The 27,517-nt window shown below is 39.8% G+C and overlaps 2 protein-coding genes and 1 long non-coding RNA gene across 5 annotated transcripts in view; 2 read left to right on the forward strand and 1 right to left on the reverse strand.

Moving 5' to 3' along the window:
- Positions 1–8,908, forward strand: part of LOC124877758 (protein yippee-like 1) — a 41,567-nt gene extending 32,659 nt beyond the window's left edge. For all 3 annotated transcript variants that reach the window (XM_047381236.1, XM_047381233.1, XM_047381232.1), the window contains exon 5: positions 4,711–8,908. In XM_047381236.1, coding sequence (XP_047237192.1) covers positions 4,711–4,800 — 90 coding nt within the window. In that variant the 3' untranslated portion in view covers positions 4,801–8,908. The remainder of the gene's footprint in view (positions 1–4,710) is intronic.
- A 6,533-nt stretch (positions 8,909–15,441) lies between these two features.
- On the forward strand, positions 15,442–19,869 carry LOC124878110. The gene is made up of 2 exons (XR_007040660.1): positions 15,442–16,154; positions 16,731–19,869. It is a non-coding gene; the product is annotated as an uncharacterized LOC124878110 (long non-coding RNA).
- Positions 19,815–27,517, reverse strand: part of ppil2 (peptidylprolyl isomerase (cyclophilin)-like 2) — a 51,693-nt gene continuing 43,990 nt past the window's right edge. The window contains exons 16-20 of the mRNA XM_047381914.1: positions 27,123–27,179; positions 22,111–22,183; positions 21,369–21,431; positions 20,599–20,741; positions 19,815–20,035 (exon numbers count right to left, since the gene is read on the reverse strand). Coding sequence (XP_047237870.1) covers positions 19,933–20,035; positions 20,599–20,741; positions 21,369–21,431; positions 22,111–22,183; positions 27,123–27,179 — 439 coding nt within the window. The 3' untranslated portion in view covers positions 19,815–19,932. The remainder of the gene's footprint in view (positions 20,036–20,598; positions 20,742–21,368; positions 21,432–22,110; positions 22,184–27,122; positions 27,180–27,517) is intronic.

The following is a 27,517-nucleotide window of genomic DNA, read 5'->3' on the forward strand; positions in this document are numbered from 1 at the left end:
ATCTTTAAGGACGGTGCTGCTGAAACCTTTAACCAGATTTACTCTTCTACCTCCACTTTGCCCTGTAACACTGTAGATGAGCTGGTAGATAACTTTCATTCTAAAATCTTAGACATCATTGATTCAATTGCTCCAATTAAAGTGAAAGTCGTTTCTGGGAAGAAAATGTCTCCATGGAGAAGTGCTCCACCAGTCAGAAGTGAAAATAAAGGAGTGTTGAAAAGCTGAACGCAGGTGGAGAAAGACTGGACTCCAGGTTCACTATATTATCTATAAAGAGAGACTCTACAGATATAACCTACAACTGAAAAATGAGAGAGAATCGTTCTTCCCTGAGATCATCAGCAAAAACATTAACAATGCTTGTGTAGTATTTGTCACGGTCGACAGGTTAACAAACCCTCCTGTAACTGTAGCATCTGAACTCTACTCTACCAGGGCCTGCAATGAATTTGCTAAATTATTTACTGAAAAAACCCAAAAGATCAGAGGGGCAGTCAGCACATCCACATCAACTCCAGTACCAAAGTTGTCTCCAACTAGAACTGATTTTGACAAAATTTCCCAATTTCACCAAATAAACTGCAAAAACTTGAAGAAATCATACAGCAACTAAGCTCTTCTTCCTGCTGTCTCGATGTTTTATACACAGCTTTCCTTAAGAAAGCTTTGCCTGTAATAACATCTGATTTAACACAAATAATAAACATGTCCATTTTGTCAGGTGTTTTCCCCCAGGCCCTAAAAACAGCAATTATCAAACCTCTATTGAAAAAGAGCAACTTGGACAAGCTGCTACTGCAGAACTACAGGCCTATATCAAACCTCCCCTTCATCTGTAAGATTATTGAAAAAGTTGTGTTTCAACATTAAAACAACTTTCTAACAACGACCAACCGCTTCGATGTCTTCCAGTCAGGCTTCCTGCTCACCACAGTACAGAGACTGCTCTTGTCAAGGTGTTCAATGACATCCGTATAAATGCAGACTGTGGAAGAACCACAGTGCTGGTATTATTGGACCTTAGTGCAGCATTCGACACTGTTGATCACTCCATTTTATTAGAGCGCCTGGAAAACTGGGTCGGCCTTTCTGGTACAGCACTCAACTGGTTTAAATCCTACTTGAAGGACAGGGACTTTTTTGTGTCTTTAGGTAACTTTACATCAGAGAGCACAAAAATCACATGTGGCGTTCCCCAAGGATCCATCTTAGGGCCCCTTCTATTCAATATCTGCATGTTCCCCCTAACTCAGATTTTAATAAACAACAACGTAAGTTATCATAACTATGCAGACGACACACAGCTATACGTTATGATGTCACCAGGTGACTATGAACCCATTCAAGCGCTGGGTAAATGCTTAGAAGAAATCAATGCATGGATGGGCCAAAATCTTCTTCAGCTGAATCAAAACAAAACTGAAGTAATAATAATCTTTGCATCAAAGGAAGAGCGGTTAAAAGTTAGCACACAGCTTCAGTTAATACAGCTAGAAACCACCAGTCAGGCTCGAAACCCGGGTGCAGTGATGGACTCAGACTTGAACATTCAGAGACACATAAAGGTAGTAACAAGGTCGGCCTTCTATCACCTAAAGAACATCTCCAGGATTAAAGGACTAATGTCTCAGCAGGACCTTTAAAAACTAATTCATGCGTTCATCTTTAGTAGAATTGATTACTGCAACGGTGTCTTCACAGGTCTGCCTAAAAAGTCGATCAGACAGCTGCAGTGGATCCAGAACGCTGCTGCCCGCGTCCTCACTAGAACTAAGAAAGTGGAGAACATCAGCCCGGTTCTAAAGTCCCTACACTGGCTCCCTGTAGCTCAGAGAATAGAGTTTAAAATACTTCTGTTAGTCTATAAATCACTGAATGGCTTAGCACCAAAATACATTACAGACTTGTTGTCAATGTATCAACCACCCAGACCTCTCAGGTCTTCTGGATCAAATCTACTCTGCATACACAGAACCAGAACCAAACATGGAGAAGCAGCTTTTAGTTCTTATGCTCCACTAATCTGGAATAAACTCCCAGAAAACTGTAAAAGCGCCAAAACCCTAAGTTGCTTTAAATCAAGATTCAAAACTTATTTGTTTAGAGTGGCCTTTGACTGGGCCATCTAGCCATAATTAGTTACGTTTTCAGTCCAATTTTTCTTTCATTTTCTTATCCATCATTCTATTCTATTCTCTTTATTTTTTTTTATTACCTCTGTTGTTTGATTTTCTGTATAATTGTAATGTTTTTCCGTATGTACAGCGCCTTGAGTGCCTTGTTGCTGAAAAGCGCTATATAAATAAACTTGATTTGAAAAGAAATTCTAACAAATTTCTTCCTGATGCATTGTGCACTGTTTTGCCATGCTGATGTAGTTTAGAATCTGAATCCACTTTATTACCCAAGTTTGTGTGCACACTCTAGGAATTTTCCATCGTTCACATCGTATATTAATGTCAATTCAAATAACAGCCACAGTGTGTTTTCATTCAATTTAGTTATTTAAAGCATCACTTCACAACAAAAGTTATACAGAATAGCCTAATTGTACCAATTCAAATCCATCTACATGTAATCCAGTTCAATCCCATTTAATCCAGTTACAACTGAGACCATTAGTCAGATTCAGAATGAAATCCAATTACAATCACTGATTTAGAGATGCGCCAATTACCTAACTGGCGACTAGCAATGAGTAGATTTTCAGCTTGACCGGCTTCACTGGTGACTGGCTTATCTGAAAGTCAAGAATTTTATTTTTTTACTAATACACTAACCCATTATCATGAAGTATTCAAATTACAGTCCTAATAATTTTTTTCTGTTCATATTATATGACCAGATTGTTTTTCTGAAATTCTTGACATGATTATCTAAAGTTATGTACCTTGAAGGAAAAGCTGTAAATTTGGATGTAATCTGGTGCACTTTCAGACCGCCAATCCAAGGACTTGGAACCCGTGTTTTGGGGTTTTTGCCCACTTGCTTCAGAGCATCACACAAATAATGATGACCTGAGTAAATACAAAAAGTGGTTTTTAATTATTATTTCATTTTGTTTCATTAAAATCACTTAAAAAGGACCTTTCCGACAACATGAAGTAGGCTGAAAAATCTCAAAAAGCAACGCATAATCCAAATAAATTGAAGAACAGGTGAGAAACAAGGTGTCTGACATCTATCAATCTGGAAAGGTTTACAAAGCCATCTCTAAGGTTTTGGAAATCCAGTGAACCACAGCGAGATTATTATTATTATCCACAAATGGAAAAAATTCAATTCAATTCAGTTTTATTTATATAGCACCAATTCACAACACATGTTGTCTCAAGGCACTTCACAACAGTCAGGTTCATACATTCCAATTAATCCTAACAATTGAACAGTGCAGTCGGAGTTAGCTTTTTATTCAAATTGGATAAAAAGTTTTTCTATCTAAGGAAACCCAGCAGATTGCATCCAGTCAGTGACTTGTAGCATTCACTCCTCCTGGATGAGCATGTAGAGACAGTGGACAGTCCCTGGCGTTGACTTTGCAGCAATCCCTCATACTGAGCATGCATGTAGCAACAGTGGAGAGGAAAAACTCCCTTTTAACAGGAAGAAACCTCCAGCAGAACCAGGCTCAGTGTGAGCGGCCATCTGTCACGACCGACTGGGGGTTTGAGAGAACAGAGCAGAGACACAAAGAGAAAGAAAGAAGCACTGATCCAGAAGTACTTTCTATGGGAAGGAAAAGTAAATGTTAATGGATGTAGCTCCTTTAGTCGTTTCACCTAGAAAGAAGGAACAGATAAACTCTGAGCCAGTTTTCAAGGTTAGAGTCTGAAAGATAGCACATATAATTAGTTACAGTAAAAGCTCAGTCAATTTCCATATCTAGGAGAGAGAAAGGGTTAAACACTAAAAGACAGGGCTATGTGGGTCATCGGTAGAAGGTGAGCATTAAGTTGTTGCCAGCAGAAGCTCGGACAATTCCCCTCTCCAGGAAGGTGTCACAGGCAGACTCAGAGTCAGGCCAGGTGTAGCTTCTAGGAAGAGAAAAGAGAGAACAAGGTTAAAAACTGAAATAACAGCAAACAATGCAAAATTGGAGAGTAGTGTGAGAATGTAGCAAAGAGGGTGAAAGTGGTCATTATGTCCTCCAGCAGCCTAAGCCTATAGCAGTATAACTACAGAGATAGTTTCAGTTCAGATTATTTAGTTAAACGGCGCTTATTTACAACAATGTCGTCTCAAGGCACCTCACAAAGGGTCCCACTGATGGTCATTGTTATACTAAAAACTACAAGGATTGGGATACCTCCCTCTGTCAGACTGATTATAACCATTGGAAAAGAGAAGAGGTCATACAAGTAGCAGAAATGGAGGGTGTGTTTGCACCTCAACCATAACTGAGCCGGGAAGTCTTCATCCATTAAAATTACTATAGGAGTCCACTGACAACTCATCCGGTTTTGTCTGTGTGCCACATTATATCCAAAGTAGAGCATTTTTTGGGCTACTTATTTTTGTTATATGTTTTCTATAAATCAGCCCCACATGTTGAACCATAAGCTTTGATAATAGACAAAACATTGCATGAAATGTACCTTTTTTTTTGTTGATTTAAATGTATCAGTCCAGTGATTGGGTTCTGAGATCCTTTAATAATATGGGCTTCAGTAACTGACGTCTCTGTTTTTTTTGGCTTGTCTTTCACAGGAACATGCGTTTGAGAGCAGTCAAAAATACAAAGAGGGAAAGTTCATCATCGAGCTGGCTCACATGATCAAGGACAACGGATGGGAGTGACACCGATGCCACGTCCTATCTATTTAAATCTGTTTTCCTGACCTTGGAATGCTCTTTATTGAACTGAGTGGTGTGACAACCATTGACCCCCTTCCCTTCCCATTTCTCCCTGAATCCACTCGCACCTTCTTCCCTTTAAAAGAAAAGACCTCCACTCGCTGGCCTCTGTCACGTGCACACACCTACCTGCTCATCGTGAAACCAGACAGAACGAATGCATTAGGAAGTGGAGTTAAAAACCCCACACCACCTTGAAGATTGTGTGCTCTCCGTCGCCGCTGCTGAGCGTTTGGGTTCCTTCACCGCCGTCGCCGCCCATCCCCTGCACCTCGCCTTGGCCCAACCGAAACACGCTTACAAGTGATTGTGGTGATGTGGCGACCGCTGTGTGAACGGAGAGACTTCACTAAAAAAGACATCTTGTTGTTTTCTTTGTTGCGCTCATCGTTGATGACTTTATTATTATTTTATTTGCCACAGTTTTAACTTTCAGAATTGGTGAAGCTTTGATTTGATGGCAGATAGATGTTACTGGTTAGCATTTTATTTCCATGAGTTTTGTTTTGGTTTATTTGTTGTTTTTGGAGTGTGCTTTTTTTTTTTCTTCTTTCTTTGCGCTATTGTCCAAATGAGCAATCAGGGATGGGTTGAGAAGAAACGGGCAAAGGGAGTTTATTGTAGTTACAAACATGTAGCAGCTTTTGTTTCTTTTTTTTTTTGTGGGATTCCAGTAATGTTGGATTTTATACCTGACATTTTCTTATGTTTTTTATCTCTCGTGTGGACTTTCTTTAATTCTCCCTTTCTGGTACTTTTCAGCACCCAAAAAGCATCGAAAGCAGCACCAGGTATTTGGTTTGACATTAAAAGGTATAAAAAATATATATACATTCATATATATGAATATATAGATATATAAATATTTGTAGTATATGGCTAATTGCGATTGTGGCTGGTCCCATTTTGCAGCAGCACCATGAATGAAAGAGACATGAAAAAGGAGCAGAAATCATTTTAGAGTGGGGAAGCTGTCCACACTGTATTATCCCATTGTCTAGTAATGAAACAATGAAAGTCACTGCTACATATTAACATAAATACACATACTATGATATTGTTCGTAGAAATTAATTGGAACATGGTTTTGATATATATATATATATATATATATATATATATATATATATATATATATATTTGCTGTCTCGCACATATGTGTATATACATATGACTGTGTGTGTATATGCATAGTGTGTGTGTGTGGTGACGCATTACACAGTGGCATACTTGAATGATGCTACATCCTTTGCACGTTGTTGAGGCCTGTGCTTCGTCTCGGTTTGGAGGCAAAAAGATTTTTCTTTTTTTTTTTTTTTTGCTTTTTTCACAGACATAAAACTTTTATTGGGTTTTGCGTTAATTTTTATCTTCAGATTCTGTCCAGATTCTGTCTTTTTCCTCCCAATTTTTGGACCCATCTTGAGTACAAAGTCGTCTCAGATTCCTTGCTGCTATTCAGAGAAACTCTCTCTCTCATCCAGACGTGTGAACCATCTTGTTTTTGGTTTTTTTGCCACTAAACCGAATGAATTTCGTGCCTCTTCAAAACATGAACAGCCCCCACCCACCCTTTTTTTCTGTTGTGCAGTGCATAACTTGGAAAACCTTCATGTGAACCAATGTGTCTTCCCTTGTTCTGATTCAATGCGGCCCTCAAAATCCTCAGACAACTCTGCCCTTTTTTTGTCAATATATATTTTCTACAATAACAGAGGTGCACAAATGAATGGATATTGAGTATATTATTTCTCAGAGTAAACCTAGAGAAAAAGGCTGTAGATTTGTCAGATGCCATGGATTTTCTTTTTTCTTCGTACCCGCTTAGAGCTGTTGGTTTGAAGGATGGCAGTTTTAAAAAATCAGCAGTGATTGATTACTTTGCCGGCAAGGTCAGTCAGATCACACCGACCTTTTATTAAAAAAAAAAAAAAAACAACGTTGACAATGCAAACCCTTAATAGATAGCAATGATACCTACTTGAAAAGTTAAATACAGAGACAGCTGAGAAATTGGCCCGTGATAGTTTTTGTACATAAAGTAACGTATTTAAGGTTTTATACGTATTTCTACTGGGTTAGTTCTTTTACTTCCCCAACTTGAAGCACTTTTGTTCACTGTACCGCTGTCTGATATTGTGCGTGTGTGTGAGAGTGTGTGTGTGTGTGTGTGAGAGAGAGTGTGTGTGTGTGTGTGAGTGTGTGTGTGTGCGCACGCATACTTGCATGTGTTACAGCCCACGTGCATGGCTGCACATGAAAGTGAATGTTTACTTTCTCTTCAGTTTTTTCCTCCTCTCTTTCTGTTCCTCTTTTATCTGTATTTTTTTTGCAGCTCTGGTTTCACTGCTGCTCCCGCTGATCTGAGGTCAAGAGCCGGTTTAGTTTTTTTGGAAGTGATTTATCCCCTTTTGTTGGTTTTGATTTTTTTTTCCTGTTAGCTTGTTTGTTTAGCTTGTGTGATGAGAGTCCGTTTAGATGGCTGGTGTTTAGGTCTCTGTTGAGCCGTGTAGACGTCGAGGGCGAGCTGGAATCTCCCACTGTGTCGCAGGGAAAGCCTTAATCGAGACCCTTTCACCACCACAGTTAGTGTCTCCAGTGGAGGTCCTTCGCAGCAACGCTGGCTGTGGTTATCTGATTGTATTTCATGAAATGACCTGTTACTTCTGTGTTCTATTCAATGTGATGTGTTGGGTCGATGGTGTTTATCTCTGTAACTACAGCCTCGCCGTTTCCTGTTTTAAAGACGCTTTGAAACGCAGCCTACGTTTTACTTCCATTCGCAAAACATTTTCTTCAGCCAGTTGTTTGACTCTGCACAATTTAGTCTCTGGGATCCAGAAATTCACTCCAAAGGTTTCACATAAACAGTTTTAGCATTAAGTTAGCCTCCTCCTTTATGGTGCATTCAAGCGGTCTTCGCTGAATTGAGTTTTTACAATATCATGTGCCCTAGTTTATTCGAGCTGTCAGGTCCATTCTTTGTCCCAGAAACAACATTTAATATAATATTCTGACCTTCCTGTCTGTTTGGCGGCTGTTACAAGGTGAACATTAGCCATATAGGGATCTGTATATGTTCATATTTACATTTATGCTATGAACGTATTGTCTTCATGAGATAAAAAATAGGTTTGACATTGGGAAGCCCCGAGAGTTTGTGTAGGGTTCAAGAACTTGAATGCACCATTAAAGCGGGCTACCTTAGAAATGTAACAGCCAACACACTCTTATAAGACTTATATCTTAAAATATTGTCTGATCTGATTAACACAACTGTTTGTTCAATTTGGAAGCTGATTTGCTTCCTCCCACTATCCATGAGAGCTAAAATTGTTACTGAACACAAGTATGATTTTCTTCCTCCCGTTACTCGCAGCCAGCTTGTCCGAAGGGTCCTCCGGGATGCCGCCAGCAGTGGTCCGTCTTACCGAAGAGCTTCTAAACTCTCCCTTCGATGAGTTGAACCAACAAAAAGCAGTGGCCAGTGTCACCAATGAGTACCAAATAAGAACCAGGTTCTGTTGAGCACGTCAGGAACGAAGGCAATCGGCTCCAGGAGATTCAACTTCTATACCAAATTTAAAGGCTAGAAAGCGTGTCGTTTATGGCGTCGCCTTCCTGCAGAATGTTTAGCTTAACAGCATCAAAGGATGAAAGTTGTAGGTATTTGCTGCTGAAAACTGTTTACTTTTCGTTGTTTTTCTGTTTTTCTATGACGCTGGCTGCTTGCTTTTTGAGCTCTGTCACCTGAAAGGATGTCGATCTAAAGGCGGGATACGTATGCTGGGGGAAAAGACTGCACAGGATCTTTTCTTAGGACTGTTAAAACCGCAGTTTAAGGTCTACAGCATGTTGTATTTATAAAGGCTTTATGTCGTGCCTGTTTTATTTTTATTTTTTTCCTCTAAATTTGAAGACAAATATTAAATGCTTTTATTTGACTACATTGCTTTGCATTCTGTCTTGGTGAAGCCAATTCACATGTCTGTTTTCACTCTAATGTAAACTATCAGATATCACAATAAATTTTCAATGGCATTAAACTGGACTTTCAGTGGGGTTTCCTTCATTGTCTTCCAGCATGATCTGGATTGTGCAACACTGGAATTCAGTACTGTCATATTTGAATTTGTAAAAAACTTTTGCCTTGAAGATCTTATCCATCAATCCATTATCTTCTGGTTATTAAGGAGTTCCTGGCCCAGATTGCCTACAGAAGCATTCAATTAATTTGAATATTATAGAAAAGTTCATTTATTTCAGTAACTCAGTACTCTAAGTGAAGCACATTATGTAGATAATTACACACTAAAGTTTTCAAGCTTTTCTGTTGTATATTTTCCGCTTACAGCTAATAAAAATATGACTTCAGATTAGAAAATAATTTTTTTTAAATTAACAGAAATGTGAGCTTGATGATATGTATGTTTAATACCTACTCAAAGGTTGGTATTTTAAAAAGGTACTTTTAATCTGGCAAACAAACCTCATCCTAAAGCATATTCTAATTTATTCAATATGACTATATAGTGCCCTGGAAAAGTATTTCTTCCTTATTTTGTTTTTCTTTTGTCACTGATGGAAATCATCAAGAGGCTTTTTCTTTGGCAAACGTGAGACAGACCTTTAGGTCTTTTGTGGAAGTCCCAAAGCTTTAGAAATGGCTTTGTAAACCTTGTAGAATAATAGATGTCAGAGACTTTGCTTCTCTTGTTTCTGAATTTCTATCTAGATAAGAGTTAAAGTGCTTTTTGAGATAATTCATGTTGTCTGACAGGTTCTATTTTAAATGACCCATTGACTCTACCGATCAGGCAGTAATCAGGTGTTTGTGTGGGTGATGAAAATGAAAAAAAAAAAAAAAAAAACATGGTTACCTTATTCATGCCCCATTGTTAATTACCAGCTTATGAGGGGGGCAGTCATATTTTCACGGTCGGTTTGGATCGCTACTTTCCTGTAACAAATCTTTTTCTGATGATGACTGATTATTAATCGAAAACATTTAAGCGTGACAAAGAAGGAAAGACAGAGAGATCTATCTATCCTAGAGGTCAGTTGTTTTCCATGGCACTGGATCATCCTTCCAGAAGAAGAGTTTGGGTGTGTTCACTCCACTCTGGGGTGATTTAAGAGAGAAGTATATGTGATATAGCAGTGAGAGACACACTTAGGGAAAGTAGACAAAAATGCCTATGTTTTGATACATAGACTTTGTATGTCATTACAATTATGTGAATAAAAGTATTTTTCAATCTGGTGGTTTCAAAGTATTTCAAACTGAAATATAATCACACTAAGAATATCATTAAGGTGAAAAATTGGGGGAAAAATCATAAAGTTTAAGCTGGTATTGTAAAAAATCCATGGGAAGTATCAAAAAGTTATTTTAGTTAGAAAAAGTCTGGCTTTCCACAACCTGTTTAAATTGAAATGCTAGTTTTACCGCAACGAGTTGATGAGCTAAAGATGGATCTGTCACTTTTTTCTAACAATCCCTTTTGTCTCATCTGTTTGTTCCTTCATGTTACCTTTTTAAACATTTCCTATTAAATCACGTTGACATTTATACAGTCTTACAATTTTATTCCACCTATGTTGTAGATTTAACTTGCTGGTGTTTCATTCTGAATGTGGAAGAGCTGAAAATGAAACACAGCCTGAAACTGAAAATACGTCCTCTTAGATAAAGTGATTTCAAAATCCTGTTTTTTTTCTCCTTCCTCATTTGACTGACCTCATCTTCCATCATTACATAAACGTCTCCATAGTCAAAGGCAGCAGGTAGACCAGAATTGTGTAAGGAAGATCCACAAAACACAAATGAGTGCTTTGGGAAAATTAACTTTCACATGTTTGCCTAAGAATAGACCAAACATAAGAACAATGCTATATCTTCATATATTTATTGAAATAATATCAATGGGAGTCTAAAGTGATGACTTGCTTTCACCTTGGACCTGCTCTGATGTTGCTTTGTTTCTGAGGAGCACTGATCTTTGTCTGTATGTGGAATACAGATGCCTAATGAGAATTCATTCACAGAAAATGTAAGCAAGTAGCATTAAAAAGAAAACATGCATATTTTGTTTACATTTCTGTCTTAATGTAAAAATAATCAAATTATAAAGACTTGCAAGCTGTGTTAGACTTTAAGTTATGAAGTTAGTTCATTAATTGTCTGTCATGCTCATTTGGTGTTTTTAATAATATGGCTGTACAATATAGTGTGAATTTATCTTTATCTCGTTATTATTGTACACAATGTGCATATAGCGAAGAACTGCCTGGATTGCAGTGTTAATTATTTAACCACCATGCCTGCAGGCTCTCTCTGCCTGTAATATATTTAGGGTCACTTGTTTAATGCAGCCCAAAGGGTTTTATAAAGTAAAAGCATGTTAAGGTGGTCAAGTTATTAATGTTTTCAATGTCCAAACAGCAGATGCCAGCCAGGAGTAACGTTTCCAATAAAACCTTGTTGACATGAAAATATAGAAATAAGTATGAGAATTACAGTAAAGTTAATTGATTTCAGTTCCTCAAAACACATTATTTAGATAACTTACATACAGACAGGTGTTTGAAAGCCCTTATTTCTGTTAATTATGATTACATTTATTACATTGGGGGGCTGCACGGTGGAGCAGTTGGTGCACTGTTGCCTTGCAGCAAGAAGGTCCTGGGTTCGATTCCCAACCAGGGGTCTTTCTGCATGAAGTTTCCATGTTCTCCCCATGCATGCGTGGGTTCTCACCAGGTACTCCGGCTTCCTCCCACAGTCCAAAGACATGCCTGTTAGGTTAATTGGTCACTCTAAATTGCCCTTAGGTGTATGAATAAGTGTGTGCATGGTTGTTTGTGTGTTGCCCTGCGATGGACTGGCAACCTGTCCAGGGTGTACCCTGCCTCTCGCCCATAGACTGCTGGAGATAGGCACCGGCTCCCCCGCGACCTACTATGGAATAAGCGGTAGAAAATGACTGACTGATTACATTGGATTATAAAAGAAACATTTTTTAAGATATAGATATCTATGTTTAGATAAACCCAAAGCGCACACATAATTAAGAAAATTAAATTACTTTGCTGGACGTATACTCTACCTGTGTGCCACAGCTGGTTTGTCATGAAGCATTTGTTAAAACTACAGGTTGTACATTGGTTGTACAGCCTGGAGTTGCTATGGTAGTGCATTCCCAGATAAATGTTCTCTGCAAAGCTTTCTCTTATCCATCTTTCTTGTGACGCTGTTGCCCACACAGCCTCATGTTTTGATGTCCTTGAGGTGGCTGGCTTTACTTCAAGTACAAAAACAGTCTGCCAGTTTCCAGTTTATCTCACGCTCCTTGCCTTTTTTGTTTAAACTGCAACATTTTCACATGGATGTGATGAAGTCCCATAATTCCACTCTCACATTCCTACCTCGACGGGCTCTCTGGTAGATGAAATTTAGGCAGACACTATGCTAAAAGCAGCTTTTTAATCATTCCCTACTGTTACTGTTTTTTAGCAAGTCCTCAGGTGGAGAACTTTTCTTGGTTTCTTGAGTAAAATGTTAGCAGGAGATAAAGAGACAGATTGAGGCTTCGTCTGTAGTACTCCAGGCATTCCTCTGGTCTGTTACGATTTCTGGTCTGTCGTATGTTCCGACCCTACATCTACAAGTGCAAGTTAAACTCTACAGTGCAAAGCCAAAGTCATATATCAACAACACCCAGAAACGCCACCGGCTTCTCTAGGCTCGAGCTCATCTAAGATGGACTGACGCAAAGTGAAAAAGTGTGCTGTGGTCTGTTGAGTCCACATTTCAAATTCTCATACTCATCATCTTCTGATTATCTGGGACCGGGTCACAGGGCAGCAGACTAAGCAGAGACACCCAAACTTCCCTCTCCCCAGACACCTCCTCTAGCTCCTCTGGGGAAAGCCCAAGGCGTTCCCAGGCTAGCCGAGAGATATAGTCCCTCCAGCGTGTCCTGGGCCGTCTCGTGGGCCTCCTCCCAGTGGAACGTACCTGGAACACCTCCCCAGGGAGGTGAACAGGAGGCATCCCATACAGATGCCCACACCACCTCAACTGACTTCTCTCGACGTGGAGGAGCAGGAGCTCTACTCCGAGCTCCTCACATATGGCTGAACTCCTCTCCCTATCTCTAAGGCAGTGCCCGGCCACCTTAGGGAAGAAGCTCATTTCAGCCGCTTGTGTCTGGGATCTCGTTCTTTAGGTCATGACCCTAAGATCACGCAGATAGGTGAGGGTGGGAATGTAGACCGACCTGTAAATCAAGAGCTATCTCTCAAATTGTTTTTGGAAATCATGGACATCTTATCCTACAGGCCAAAGAGTGAAAGGACTATCTGGATTGTTATTAGCACAAAGTTCGAAAGGCAGCATCTGTGATTGTACGGGGGTGTGTTAGTGCCCATGGCATGAGTAATTTGCACATCTGTGAATTCACCATTAATGCTGAAAGGTACATACAGGTTTTGGAGCAAGATATGCTGCCATCCTAGAAACATCTTTTTCAGTGATTTCCCTGCTTATTTCTGCAAGACAATGCCAAGCCACATTCTGGACGTGTTACAACAGTGTGGCTTTGTAGAAAAAGAGTGCAAGTACTAGCCTGGCCTGCCTGCAGTGCACACCTATCTCCCATTGAAAATGTGTGGCAAATTATGAACAAAAAAAACAACATAGACTGCTAAGCAGTAAAGGTTGTACATCAAGCAAGAATGGGAAAGAATTTCACCTAGAATGCTTGAACAATTAGTGTCCTCGGTCCCCAAACGCTTATTGGGTGTTGTTAAAAAGAAAGGTGATGTGACACACTGGTAAACATGCCCCTGTTCCAACTTTGTTGGAATGTGTTGCAGTTGTTTAAAATCAAAATAAGTGAATATTCACAAAAAATGACAAGTTTATCAGTTTGAACCTTAATTCAAATTGCCAGTAGGTTGAACAGGATTTGCAATTCATTGTATTTGGTTTTTATTTATGTTTTACACATCATCCCAACTGGGATGCATGGTGGTGCAGTTGGGTAGCACTGTTGCCTTGCAGCAAGAAGGTCCTGGGTTCGACTCCTGGATGGGTGTTTTTTGCATGGAGTTTGCATGTTCTCCCTGTGCATGTGTTCTCTCTGGGTACTCTGGCTTCCTCCCACAGTCCAAAAACATGACTGCTAGGTTAATTGGTTTCTCTAAGTTGCCCTTAGGTGTGAATGAGTGGTTCATGGTGGTTTGTAAAGGGTGTGTCTGTGTTGCCCTGCGATGGACTGGCGACCTATCCAGGGTGTACCCTGCCTCTTGCCCATAGGCTGCTGGGGATAAGCACTAGCTTCCCTGCGGCCCACTATGGAAGAAGCAGTAGAAAATGACTGACTGACAACGTCCCACCTTCATTAGAATTGGGTTTGTAATATAACTATTTAAACTTTAGCCTGCAAAGACAGATTTCATGCTTAAAACTGATAAAGGTTCATAAAGGCTACAGATGTCTGAGTGGATATCTTTTACTTTGACCACATGCATATTTTAGTGTGCCAGGTCCAGTGTGGATGAAATCGAACCTTTGCTTTGTGAGGGAGGGTCCGTGTGCAGTTATAGAGCATAGGTTGGTTTCTGGTGTTGTGATGGCTGCTATAGATAGGAAGCAGTTATTCTAACAGTCTTGCTGACCTACTCCTGTGATGATGCTACTCAGGACAAGGGTCTCTCAGCTAGTATGGTGGTGGTGACTGTGCTCAGGTATCCGGAGAGGCCGTGCTGTCTTTAGTTTGCACTCTATTAACACAGACAGCTTCACAGCGTGAGGCAGGAAGAAGGCAGATAGGGATAAGTGTTGGGGTGTGAGGGAAGCATGAAGAGTGTGGGGTAAACTGAGAAACTGATGAGGGCCTACATACAAACTGGCCTCATTTCATACAATGTTTGCAACAACCCTTCGAACACCTAGAGATAAAATATATTTGTCTTTAATTGAAACAGCGTGATCTAACCCAGAAAAATAAAAACAATCTAACATATGACAAAAAAAGCACCAGAAACATGTATTATTGCAAATGAGAAATAGAGGGAAAAACAGGTTGTGAATTTTTCACAAGTGATTCACATGAAAACATTCCACATGTTTCTGATGCATTTTACATGTTGGGAAATCTGTCAAATGTGATGGACATGTGGCAACCGTTCACATCATTTTTTAATAATGTCCTCAAATAATATATCATTTATCAGTTTTTATTGATCTTTATATTTGTTTAAAATTTCTGTTTTAAAATATTTGTTACGTTTATCTTCAGTGTTTCCTCACTAAACTACATGATTGTGTTCTCTTAATTCCTCATCCTGTAAAACAATTCGATTTAATTATGTATTTCATCTTTTTTGTGCTTGTTTGTTGAAATTTATCATCTGTAGTATGTTTCTCGTGTTGGTCTGTTAGTGTTTAACCTCAATTGCCAAGTACCTTGAGTTACACTTGTCTTTATTTAGTCTTTTTTTGAAATAAGATTGATTGATTGATTGATACATGTACAACATTATATGTAAAAGGAAAACTTAGGATATATGTGTAGAAAAGTGAGATTTTCAGCTGCTTCCCTTCACAGCCACTGTGTTTTACATTAAACAGTGTATGCTAGTGACAGGGTTGATGGGTGAAATGGGAACACTGATGCACTGCTGAGTAACATTGTCACTGTTTAAATGACAGGTACGCTGGGCTCTCCACGGATTGTTTTAAAATCTCTGGGTGGGGTGTTGGTTTGCTACAGAAAACATTACTGCTCACTCCCTCTTCCTCACTGGACAAATCACTGCATGAACTTACTTTTGAGCTGGAGATTTTGCTGTCACTACTTTCTTCTTGGGTGGCCATTGTATTAAGCACTGAAGCCCAGGTTCAGTGTTCAGAGCTGCAAACCCAAACATAACTCGGGAAAAAGTAAAAAAAAAAAAAAAAAAAGCTGATTACAGTCTTTTTAAAATTACACCCATTCCTTGATGGATGTAAATAAACAAATTGTCCAGTTTGGAAATAATTTGGTATACTCACAGGGTGTTTTGACACATTAGCTGCCATAGAGTAGGCTTTGACTTGTTGCTCTCATTTAATTATCACGTCCACCTTTTCTCACCTCCCTCCCTCCCTGCCGCCCCCTTAGCTTGAACTGGCCGCCCGGGGTTGCAGGCCTCCCAGCAGGCTCCCATAACTGGAGGCTTTAATGCCGCTGCTATTTCCAGACGACTGATGTCATCTGAGGGAGGGACCGGCCCCCGTGCCCAGAGCGGTGAGTCACAACCAGAGTCAGAGAGGGTCAGAGAGACATTCAGTGAGGGAGAGCATCCAAACATCCATAGCACAGCGCTTATTACCACCAGAGTGCTGGTTTGTACTGGAAGACTGAGGCACTACCGACATAAGCGCTTAACTGGGCTCATGTTTGCTTTTTAACATGCAAATCTTCAGGGTTCCTTTTTAACCCCTGATAATTAATGTGTTTGTAAAGCACTGAAATATAGTTTTTTTATGCATGACCACACTCGTAGTCACTGTCATGATGTGTTGAGTCTTATTATAGGAAGTACTCAAAAATGTTTACAATATCTTTGTGGAATTAAAAAGGTTTTAACATGTTTCTCCTTTTTGTTTATATTATAGATATGACTTCTACAAAAATTACCATTTATATTACATTTTGAGAATTTATTTTGTTTTTGCTTTGTTTTTCTTATTACTAAATTTATATTTATTCATATTAGGTTTTTTTTTAACCTAATTTGTAGCCTTTTCATTTATTTATAGATATATGTGTTTTTAATTTTAACTAACTATTTGGGTTTGCTGTTGTTTTTTTCCTTTCCAGGCTGAGGAACAAAAAAACCCAAACATGCTTCATTGGGCATCTGCCTCTAAGCACCATTTGTTGTTATGATAACAGGCAGACAAACGGACACAGGAACTGGAGGAGATGTTGTTTTTCTCCTGTCTCCCCGTGTGATGTCATTCCCCCATTCAGACTCAGCCCACACAGTCGTGGCAGCGGCGCTCAGCATCCACTGTCACCATAGCGACTGCTCTACACCAACACACTTCTCCTCAGCCGGAAACCAGCAGCCGGCTATTGGTCAGTGTGTCACAGTGGTGGAACCTCAGTCCAATGGGAGAGGTGGTGAGTGATGTCATTGGGAGGCTGAGACTGAAATGGAGATGTTAAAACAGAGCATCAGAGATCTTCTGTTGATGCATCAACTTAATGTGGGAGGACGTCAGCAGGATCTGAGAGGGTTCAGTGCCTTATGCAGTTAGAAGAAAAGGTACATACAGTAGTGGGAACAAGTATTTGATACACTGATGATTTTGCAGGTTTTTCCACTTTCAAAGCATGTAGAAGTCTTTAATTTTTATCATAGGTACTCTTCAACTGTGACAGAATCTAAAACAAAAATCCAGAAAATAACATTGTGTGAATTTTTAAGTAATTTATTTGTATTTTCTTACATGACATAAGTAAAAAACGTATACGTATAATTGCTTACTGTAGCTGGTTACAGATAATTTCATTGGATGAAGGGATTCCCTGCAGCCTTTCCTCCCAAACCCAAAATTGAAAAATCATTTGAGGAGCAGCTCTGTTCACTTCAAACCCTTTAATGTTGTCGCAGGAAACCATTAAAATTACCTCATTAGTCTCTTTTGTGCACAAAGAACCGACTGAAATGTTGCTACTGAGAAACAATGAAGGAAAAAAGCTTCTACTGTTTGTTTGCTTCTAACTCAGGCATTTTTTTGTGTAAATCAATGTAGAGTTCATAAAAATCCTTATTTTAGCAACTGAAAGCTCAGAAGTGAACGCCTCCAAACATGTTTGTATGAGAAACATGTCAGCGATTATTTTATGCTTGTGATGGAGCCTCATAGTGCACATAACATTTATCAGATGTGTCCCTCCAGTCTGGGCCATCCTAATTAGGCCTTTTCACAACCTCATCACTATTCTTACTGTGTGTTGCAAAAGTACTTTTTTGACACATTTTCCATGTTATAATCACAAGATTCCATGTATTTTGGTGGGAGTTTATAGTGTACACCAACACAAAATAGTGTATAATTGTCTAAAAAAATGATACAAGGACAATAAATCTAAAAGGTGTGGCATCCATTTAAATTCAGAATATTTTTTAGATCTGCCTTTGACTGCAGTTGAATCTGCAGGTCTTTTTGGATATGCCTCTGCCATCTTTGGACACCTAGAGCCTCAAAATGTTTGCCCATTCTTCCTTTCAAGCTCAGTCAGATCGGAAGGACCGCGTCTTTGAACAGCAATTTTCAAGTCTCACCTCAGACCCTCAATAGGATATAGGTCTGGACTTTGACTGGGCCGTTTCACCACGGATACAGCCCACTAATGATCCAAAACAAATAGACAAATCAACACAAATGGTTCACAAGGTACAAAAATCAAACTTTCTTCTACACTGAGTCACCAGATGAAATCTAGAGGCAAAAAAATCCCATTAAATCACTCCTCTTGTCAGTACTCTAAACAGCCTCCTCTTGAAGGCCATTGAGTTAAAAACAAACATCTGTAGAAGCACCTAAATGGGGCGAACTTTGGCATCTGTGTCTTCACTTTGAAACGTCATGAATATTTCAGATTAAAAAGCCATCCAGCTCAGATGAACCTCGTGGCCCTGCAGTGGTGCAGAGAGGAAGGGAGTGTTGGGAGTCACGGATGGATCACCTCCTTTTCCAGGATGACTGATTCATTTCCTCGTTCCTAAAAGCTACAGTTGATCTCTACTTTACAGAGCGAATGCTGCGAAATGGTCGCGCCGTGGAGGGAAATGGAGGGCTGCTCTGTGTGAAGTGAAAGTGAACAGACAGATGATTGTTGTAATTTAGAGCAAGGATGATGCTGGGGGCTGGATGGATCCAGGTTTGTTCGGTTTCTGAAGAGAAAATCCTAAAACAAATAAGTACCCAGCTGTTTTTTTTTTTTAAAAGGGCACCTCAGTTTAGACGTCCATCGCCTGTAGTTTATCAGGAACATTATGTGAACCACTTGCAGTTTAAAACAATGGTTCTCTGTCTCAGTTTAACCATCCAACACCTACAAGAAGCTCAACTATTCGTTCAGGTTGTGAGTGTGGTGTCTCGGAGGCATGCTGCCGTTAGGACAGCAGGAACAACAAACTTTACGACCAGGCGACAGCTGTGTCGGCAACCCACGTGTGAAAAGGATCAACGTGGTGTGGTGGTCAGGAAGTTCAGCTTCAGAGGCGTCTTGAGCTTCCCATGCTTGCCACTGACACTGAAGGACGTGTTCATTCAGGTGAAGGAACAACTGCTAAATAATGAGACTGGAATGGAGCAGCATTTAGGTCCATAACCAAGCACCCAATAAATTAGGTGTTATGAGACACTTGGGTGTTTTCATAGATACTGCAGGCTGTATGGAGGATGTACAGGGCAATGATCCCAGCCAGAGTCAGGAAGTCAGGTTTGGTTTGGAAATATTTCTACTGTGTGCAGAGGAATGTGCTTTCCAGGAAAAAAATAACAGTTGCTGCAGCAGAACCAGACAGGTTCTGTCTGTGAACAAGAAAATATAAACAGGGAGCTTCATAAACAACCCTGAAATGCTTCAAAGCTTCCTTCCTGAAACAAAAAGCAGTCGCATGGAATATTCTACCACCGTTGGAGATAAAGGCCGGCATTCGAATCTGGTCCAACAGTGAGACTACCACTTTTTATGATTGCATTCTTACCGCTTTACAAGAAGCGTTAGGCGTTAGTTGGCTGTGAAGGAAAAATCACGTTTCACATGGGTAACATGAAAGTAATAATTTTATTCTGAAGGGTTTAATTTTCCAAACCGACCTCATTACATCTGACTAATCAGGACGGGACCTTTGAGAGAAAATGTAAAAACAACACTGGGACAATAGTCCATAAAAAGTAGCTTTACTGGATATTTTCATGAGATACTAACACACCCGGGTCTACTTAATACAAAACAGGAGGAAGTCTGACTTGTTTTATACAGAAACCTGAAGGCAGGGGAGCTACCAGGAGCTGAAATCTCCGAAGCTCGTCTTTCCTTTGGACTTCTTGGCCGATGCTCCGCTGGTGGACGGCCCGCTTTCATCTTCAGCAACTGGACGTTTTCTGGAGGATGAGGAGGATTATCAACACCATAAAAACATGTTATTATTCCTGGAGACAAATCAACATCTGCAGCAGAACATTTTGGATGTTGGATCTAAAAACTTGTAACCAGGAGCTCATCTGAAAGGACAGTGCTGTGTTTTTGATACATATCTTCCATCCATCGCCTGGTGTAACATTTATAATACAATTAATCATATAGTATCTGTTTTTCATGTTTTTTCAGTTTTATTGATGGGGAGAAAATACGTTTAATTGTAACAAAGTAAAACAAGCTGCAGTACAGGCAAATATCGGTCTAAAAAACGCCTTCAGGAGGTAAAGAACTTCAGATAATGCAATCCAAAGCTTTTCTAGTTCAGAGAAGTTCTGGATCATTAAGGTTAGTTTTGCACATCATGACCCTGTTTGTGCTGCAGTGAAATGTTTTTCCTCTTCTCCTCTTATAAAAATAAAACTGTAATCCAAATTCTACCAACATGGAGTGTAGATCTTTGGCTTCCAGCTGGTGCGGCCTTATTCATGGCCCCCTGTATTATTAAAATCATTGTGTGTTTACTTACACTGTGGCCGGGTTGATGTATTTCCCCACACCTTCTTTGAAGGTCTTAGGCGCCTGGTCCTCCTTGGCCTTCTTCAGGGTGATGCTGGCCTGCTGCTTCTCCTCCTCCTGTTTCTGCAGCTCCTTTTCTCTCTCAGCTGCAATCTGAAAAGGACAGTTGGTGCAAGCTTCTCATTTAGTTATCTAGATGTTAACAAAAGGGCAACAAATAACACTAAACAGAACGAGGGCTACAGCTGTATTATGTGGAAACAAAATCCTTTTGTTTTAATGCTGCCCAACCTTCAAACAGCTTTCCAATAGACACTTTGAGAGATAATTTATACCATCTGGAAGATCATCTGTGAAAAACCCTGCAAGGTTGTGCAGCAGGACAATTATTCAAACCGCAATCCACTTCTTAATCACTAAAAAAGCGCCCTAGTCAAAGTCTGGATTTAAATCCAATTAATAGAAAGAAAAATCTGTAAAGAGTGGGCCAAGATTTCTACACGGTGCTGTCAAATCTTGATGGAGCACCATGTCATAGGGCGAAAGTAATAAAGAAGTTCAAAGATCTGATCTTAACCATACTGAGAACTTCCAGAGAAACAGAAGCCAACAAACTGGTCAACATCAAACACCAATAGGGAAAGAATAGGTCACATCAGTCAGCATCTGGCCCAGAATTTGATATCCAACAGGTCAGAGAAAACAGCAGAAGTTCTGAAGATATTTAACGTTCACATAAATCTGTTCTTGAAACTGTTTAGTTTATGGTTGTAGTCAAACCTGAGCGTCCGCCTCTTCGTACGGATCCACAAACACAGTGGTACTGATGAGCTTGATCTCAGACTGCAAACAGAAACACATTAATACAATCGGTAAAGTGGCAGTGTCTAAAATATTTCAGTTATCTTCTAATAATCTTTAAGGTTACGTCTGCAGGTTAAGGAAACTTCTCAAGATCTTTGACGATAAACTGCATCAACCACAGATTCTTACACAACAAACAAGCAAAGTTTGTACATTTTTTAATTATCCTACTCAGTTGCACATTTATTTGAATCTGAACATGCTATTTAATTAACTGTACAGTCTCTGATTATATTTTACCTTTGTGTGAATATGTATGCTTCCTTCTGTCTGTCACTTTGCTGCTGGTACACCTGAATTTCCCCACTGAGGGACAATAAAGGATATTTCTATCCTGTTTTTTTTTTTTTTTCAGATCAAATTTAAATCAGGATATTAATGATGAAAACATGTTTTGCCAAATGTAGCTTTTATTTGTCATTTCCAGCTTGTTCTTCACTGCTCCTGGGATCTGTTCCTGCTTCATTTCATGTATTTATACCTGAACTTTACAAGATGTCAGGGTCATAATACTGTCAAGGCACAGTGGAAACCACTTGTTCCCCTCAGCTGCCTCGAATATCAGGGATGTAGAGACTTGAAAAGGGTCTGGAAACTAACGTTTTAACTTTCCCTGGACATAGAGACAGTTATAAGACATAAAAAAGTTATTTTGCACCTTTGGTTTATCTGTTTTGGGGTCACACTCCACACTCTCCATAGCTGTGAGCGTCTCAAACCCACCAACAACCCTGGAAACGACAAAACACAAAGAAACGTTTAGGTTCTCAAGGTTGGAGTTGTCACTCCAGAAGAGAGTAATAAACGAAGGAGCATTTCCCTCACAACATCAATTAAGATGTGGACTGTCACTTGATTTGTCCCTGTCCACCTCTAGGCAAATCAGATCACAATCTTGTTTTTCTCTGCTCGAAATATAAGCCCCTTGTTCAGAGGCAACCTGTAATAAAGAGGACTGTGAGAAAATGGTCACAGGAAGCTGAAGAAGCTCTGCAAGGTTGCTTTGAAGCTACAGACTGGGACGCACTGTGCCAGCCACATGGAGAGGACATAAATGCCATGACTGAGTGTGTAACCGACTATATAAACTTCTGTGTGGATAACATCATCCCCACCAGAACCGTGAGATGCTTCCCCAATAACAAACCTTGGATCACCAATGACCTGAAGAACCTGCTTAACAAGAAAAAAAGAGCCTTCAGAGAGGGAGACAGAGAATTATTGAGGAGTTTACAGAAGCAACTTAAAGTCAAGATAAGAGACAGCAAGGAGGTGTACAAGAAGCTGGAGAGCAAGCTCCAGCAAAACAATATCAGAGATGTGTGGACAGGGATGAAGAAGATCACGGGCTTCAAGCAGAAGGATCAGACCAATGGACGTCTGCACAGGTCTGACCAATGAACTGAACACATTCTTCAATAAGTTCAGTTCAGAAACAAGCTTCGCATCCTCCTCTCCTGCTCACAGCCAAACAGACATTCCATCTTCCTTTGACCCACAGGACCCACAGCTGTCCAGTAACACCTCACATTTTTTATCTTCCACCTCAGCCCTAGACCCTTCTGCTTCTACATGTTTGCCTTCAACCATATCAGAAGATGCTGATACTTCCTTTGCTTCCCCCTTCCACCTGTGTGTCTCAAGAAGTCAAGTGAAGATGCAACTGGAGAGACTGAATCGGAATAAGGCTGCAGGTCCAGATAATGTCGGCCATAGAGTCCTGAAGGCCTGTGCAGAGCAGCTCTGTGGGATTCTGCAGCACCTCTACAACCTTAGCCTGGCCCAGAAGAAGGTTCCGGTGTTGTGGAAGACCTCCTGTCTTGTTCTGGTACCAAAGAAAACTCACCCAACAGTCCTCAATGACTATAGACCTGTTGCCCTGATATCCCACATCATGAAGGTCCTAGAGAGACTCCTGTTGGCCCACCTGAGTAAGCAAACAGTAAACCATCAGGACCCCCTTCAGTTTGGTTATCGCTGTGGAGTTGGAGTTGAAGATGCCATCAAACACCTGCTTCAACAAAGCCACTGTCATCTGGACAAAGCCAGCAGCACTGTGAGGATCATGTTCTTTGATTTCTCCAGTGCATTTAATACAATCCAACCTGATTTGCTTTGTCAGGAACTCCAGAAGACTCAGGTGGAGGCCTCAACAATCTCCTGGATCAAAGACTACCTGACAAACAGATCACAGTTTGTGAGACTGAAGGGTTGTGAGTCTAACCAGGTAGTCAACAGCACAGGAGCACCACAGGGGACTGTACTCTCACCATTCCTTTTCACTCTGTACACCTCAGACTTCCAGGACAAGACAGACTCCTGTCATCTGCAGAAATACTCGGATGATTCTGCAGTCATGGGGTGGATCAGAGATGGACAAGAAGCTGAGTACAGGAAGGAGGTGGACCGCTTTGTGGCATGGTGTGGAAACAATCATCTCATTTTGAACGTGACTAAAACAAAGGAGATGATTGTAGATTTTAAGAGAAACAGGAATAAGTCAATAACTATTTCTATCATGGGAGAAGAAGTGGAGGTGGTGGAGGAGTATAAATACCTCGGTGTTCACCTGGACAACAGACTAGAGTGGAGATGCAACTGTGAAGCCATCTACAAGAAGGGACAGAGCAGACTGTACTTCTTGAGGAAGCTTAGGTCCTTTGGAGTTTGCAGCAAGATGCTGCATATCTTCTATAAGTCTGTTGTGGAAAGTGTGATCTCTTCTGCCATCATCTGCTGGGGAAGCAGCATCAGAGCCAGGGACTTAAAAAAGTTCAACAAGCTGATAAAAAAGGCTGGCTCTGTTCTGGGGACTCCTCTGGAACCTCTGGAGATCATTGTGGAAAGACGGATTCTTCATAAAATGAAGAACATTATGGAGAACCCTGAGCATCCTCTTCATGAGACTGTCCTACAACAACAGAGTGTCTTCAGTCAGAGGCTTCTTCAGATCTGCTGTAAGACAGAGCGCTACAGGAGATCCTTCCTGCCCACAGCCATCAGCATCTACAACGGCTCTTTGAGGAAACCTTCATAATATGAGCTATAACAGCATTTAATTTCCCTTTGAGATTAATAAAGTATTTTTGAATTGAATTGAATTGAATTGAATTTCACTGTCAACATGTCAAATCCCAACCAGCGCTCGCCAAAGGGACTCTGGTGTCAGAAAGAGGCTCAAATCCCTGTGAGGTTATCAGTGTACACTAACAGAGCTAAACTCGAGTCAAATCTGACGTTGATCCAACACTGATGCAGGGTGAGGCAATTTAATTTTTACTTCCCCGAGTGGTGCGTCAGCAGCCGGTGATGTCGTACACGTCTTCTCAGGACAACGGGGAGGAGGAGGTTCAGGTAAAGGATAGTCTTTATACCAAGAATCCATATTTATTGTCACATTTCTACAATTCTGGTCAGAAGTTTACTTAACTATGTGTTGTCCAAGTTTCCATCATCTGACCCAAACTGTTGCTTTCAAAGGAAAGTAAAATGGTTTGGATGTTTAGTTTTGTTTAGCCAGAATTGTTCCAGAAACTTGTTGATAACTACAAGAATGATTTTGTCGAAGAGATATTTAACTAAATGTTAGGTTTAAATAAAAAAATAAATAAAAATAAAAAAATGATTACAAAATTGTACATAAATTTAAATGCAAAGACCCAGTTGTTGAGAGCTAAGAATGTCCCTGTAAGAAGAATATTAATGAGCAATTTTATGTAAAATGTTTTTTAAATTGGTAAACAATTTTCAAGTATACCGTTTCTTTTGCTGTTCATATTCTGCGCCATTTGTTGTTTTGTTTTGCTGTATTTTGTATTTTGGAAGTAAACTCTTGGCTTTCTTGTGTTGTTATCCTCGGTGTTGATACTTGACGGTGGTCGTAAAATGCTAATGCTGCGCTCCGTTGTGCTACCACCAAATAAATTCAATTCTTACTGATGGTGTATGTATATATTTGAGCCTGTGTATATCATTTTGACTCTGCATAGATTAGAGAGAACTTGTGCACCCAGGGCCTGTTTTTAAAAATCATTGAATTTGTTGTAAACCTGTCCATCCTGGAGAGAGAACAGTTGAAATAAATTACTGAAAGTCCCAAATTAACACAATACTCATGTTCATGATGGGTGTATGTAAACCTCTGACCAGCACAGCAGAAAAAGAATGAATGCATTGGAAAGAAAAAAGAATAGTGTGCAGCTTGTGCAAACATTTCATGCTCTGTTAGGTTTCAGTTTTCATGAACTGCAATGAATAATTCACTAATTAAGGAATTTGTGTGGATTTCTTGTGACAACAGCAGGCATGAGCGTCAGATAAAAAAAAAAAAACAAGCAGAGTCAATATCTGGACGGCAGCGTCAGGGTGTAAAAAGCAGGCGAGGTAATCTGGGAGTGTGTAAAAGGCTGAGGGGCCGAGAGGCCGCCTCAAAGTGAGTCCCCAGGTGCAGAGCACTTTTACCAAAAGCTCTCAGTTTGCTCCTTTTGCTAGAAACTCTTTATCCAGGTGCTCCTGTGGGAGCCTCCTGTTACTGTGAGTGTAGTGAAAAGAAAACAGACACACATCACACTCATAAATAGCAGAGGACAACTGAGAGGCTAAACTTCGCCTTCTTCCACATATCAGGACGATCAAACAAGCTCCTTCACTTCCCGATTCTAATTAACCACAAAGGATTTGCCTAATTGCTGGACAGTGGCCTCGGACCTCATACCATTCAGCTTTATTTCATATTTCTGGAAGCAGGGTTCTGTGAAGTAGTTATGTGTAGTCAACATACTACCTGACGTAGATAACTCAACAAACGACCTCAGTTTTTATAGAAAGAACGATGTTTTAACCAGAGAGAAGAGCGAAATGGGACTGGAGCTCAACTCTGCAGTCAAAAATATTTCTCAAGTTTTTTAAATAAGTCCAGTTTTTATGGTGGGATTTTGTGGAGTGATTATGAACAATGAGTATCTAAACAAATAAGAAACGTACCGCTCATAAACACTACACAGAATCCCACGTCAAAAAAATTTGATATATTTTGGGGGAAAGTGTTTAAAGATTGTTCCAAACTGTCGACTCAGAGTAAAAATTATTGCAAAACTGACAAAAACATAGAACTACATAAACAAGAAATCTACTTAGTGAAAAATCTAATCGTTCAACAATTAATGTTTTATGGAAATTCTTTTAAAAAGAAAATCCATAACAGATCAAAGCTGGAATATTTGTTTTACCAGATCCTCACACTGTAATGTCACACAGATCTTACTTTGACATGCCTCTGCAGATTGTTTCAAATAAACCAAAACAATTGTTTAAAAAAAGTCACATGCAGAGTTCAAGCAAAGGATTTAGACGGGAAGCCATTGTGTGAAAAACGAATTACTTCAGGGCAACATGAATATTTTTAGACGCAAGTCAACTTAAGGCTTCCTCAGAAGAGAGGCGTGCATCTGCTAAGATTTTATCTATTTAGACATGGAGTAGAGTGAAAGAAATTACATTACAGATTGTCTGATCCTCTGTTTATGGAAAGGAATCAAATATGTACTGAGGAGTAATAAGAACCAGAAGAAAAGACAGAAAAAGGAAAGACATATTTGCACCAGACTGACACACACAGCTGTAGACAGACAGAAAGAAACACCGTTCATAGGTATAAAATAGAAGGCTTACCTTCCAAACACCGTGTGCTTCCTGTCCAGGTAAATGCATGACCGAAACGTGATAAAGCTGAGAAAAAAAACAAAAAAGATAAAACAGAACTAAAATGTTAGTTTAGTGCAGACTGTGACACAGTTGTTGATTTCTCTGGATAATCTTCAAATTTCATTAAATGTCTTAACTATGCCAGATAGGTATAAGCTTGGTAAGAAGTCAGTTTCTGAATATTTACTGCCCCTTCTGTGTTGTGTTCTCTCTCGCGCTGGGTTTTTGTTTATTCATGTTAATAAAAAAGTGTTTTAATAAATGTATTTAAAGCAAAAAACCTTCATTTGTAGAAGATCCATCAAAACGTAGCCCTAAATTTTAGCAAATAATTTTTACATCTTATAAACAAAAGCTCAACA

Source organism: Girardinichthys multiradiatus, chromosome 12, assembly GCF_021462225.1.
Source record: "Girardinichthys multiradiatus isolate DD_20200921_A chromosome 12, DD_fGirMul_XY1, whole genome shotgun sequence".
Taxonomy (NCBI): Eukaryota; Metazoa; Chordata; class Actinopteri; order Cyprinodontiformes; family Goodeidae; genus Girardinichthys; species Girardinichthys multiradiatus.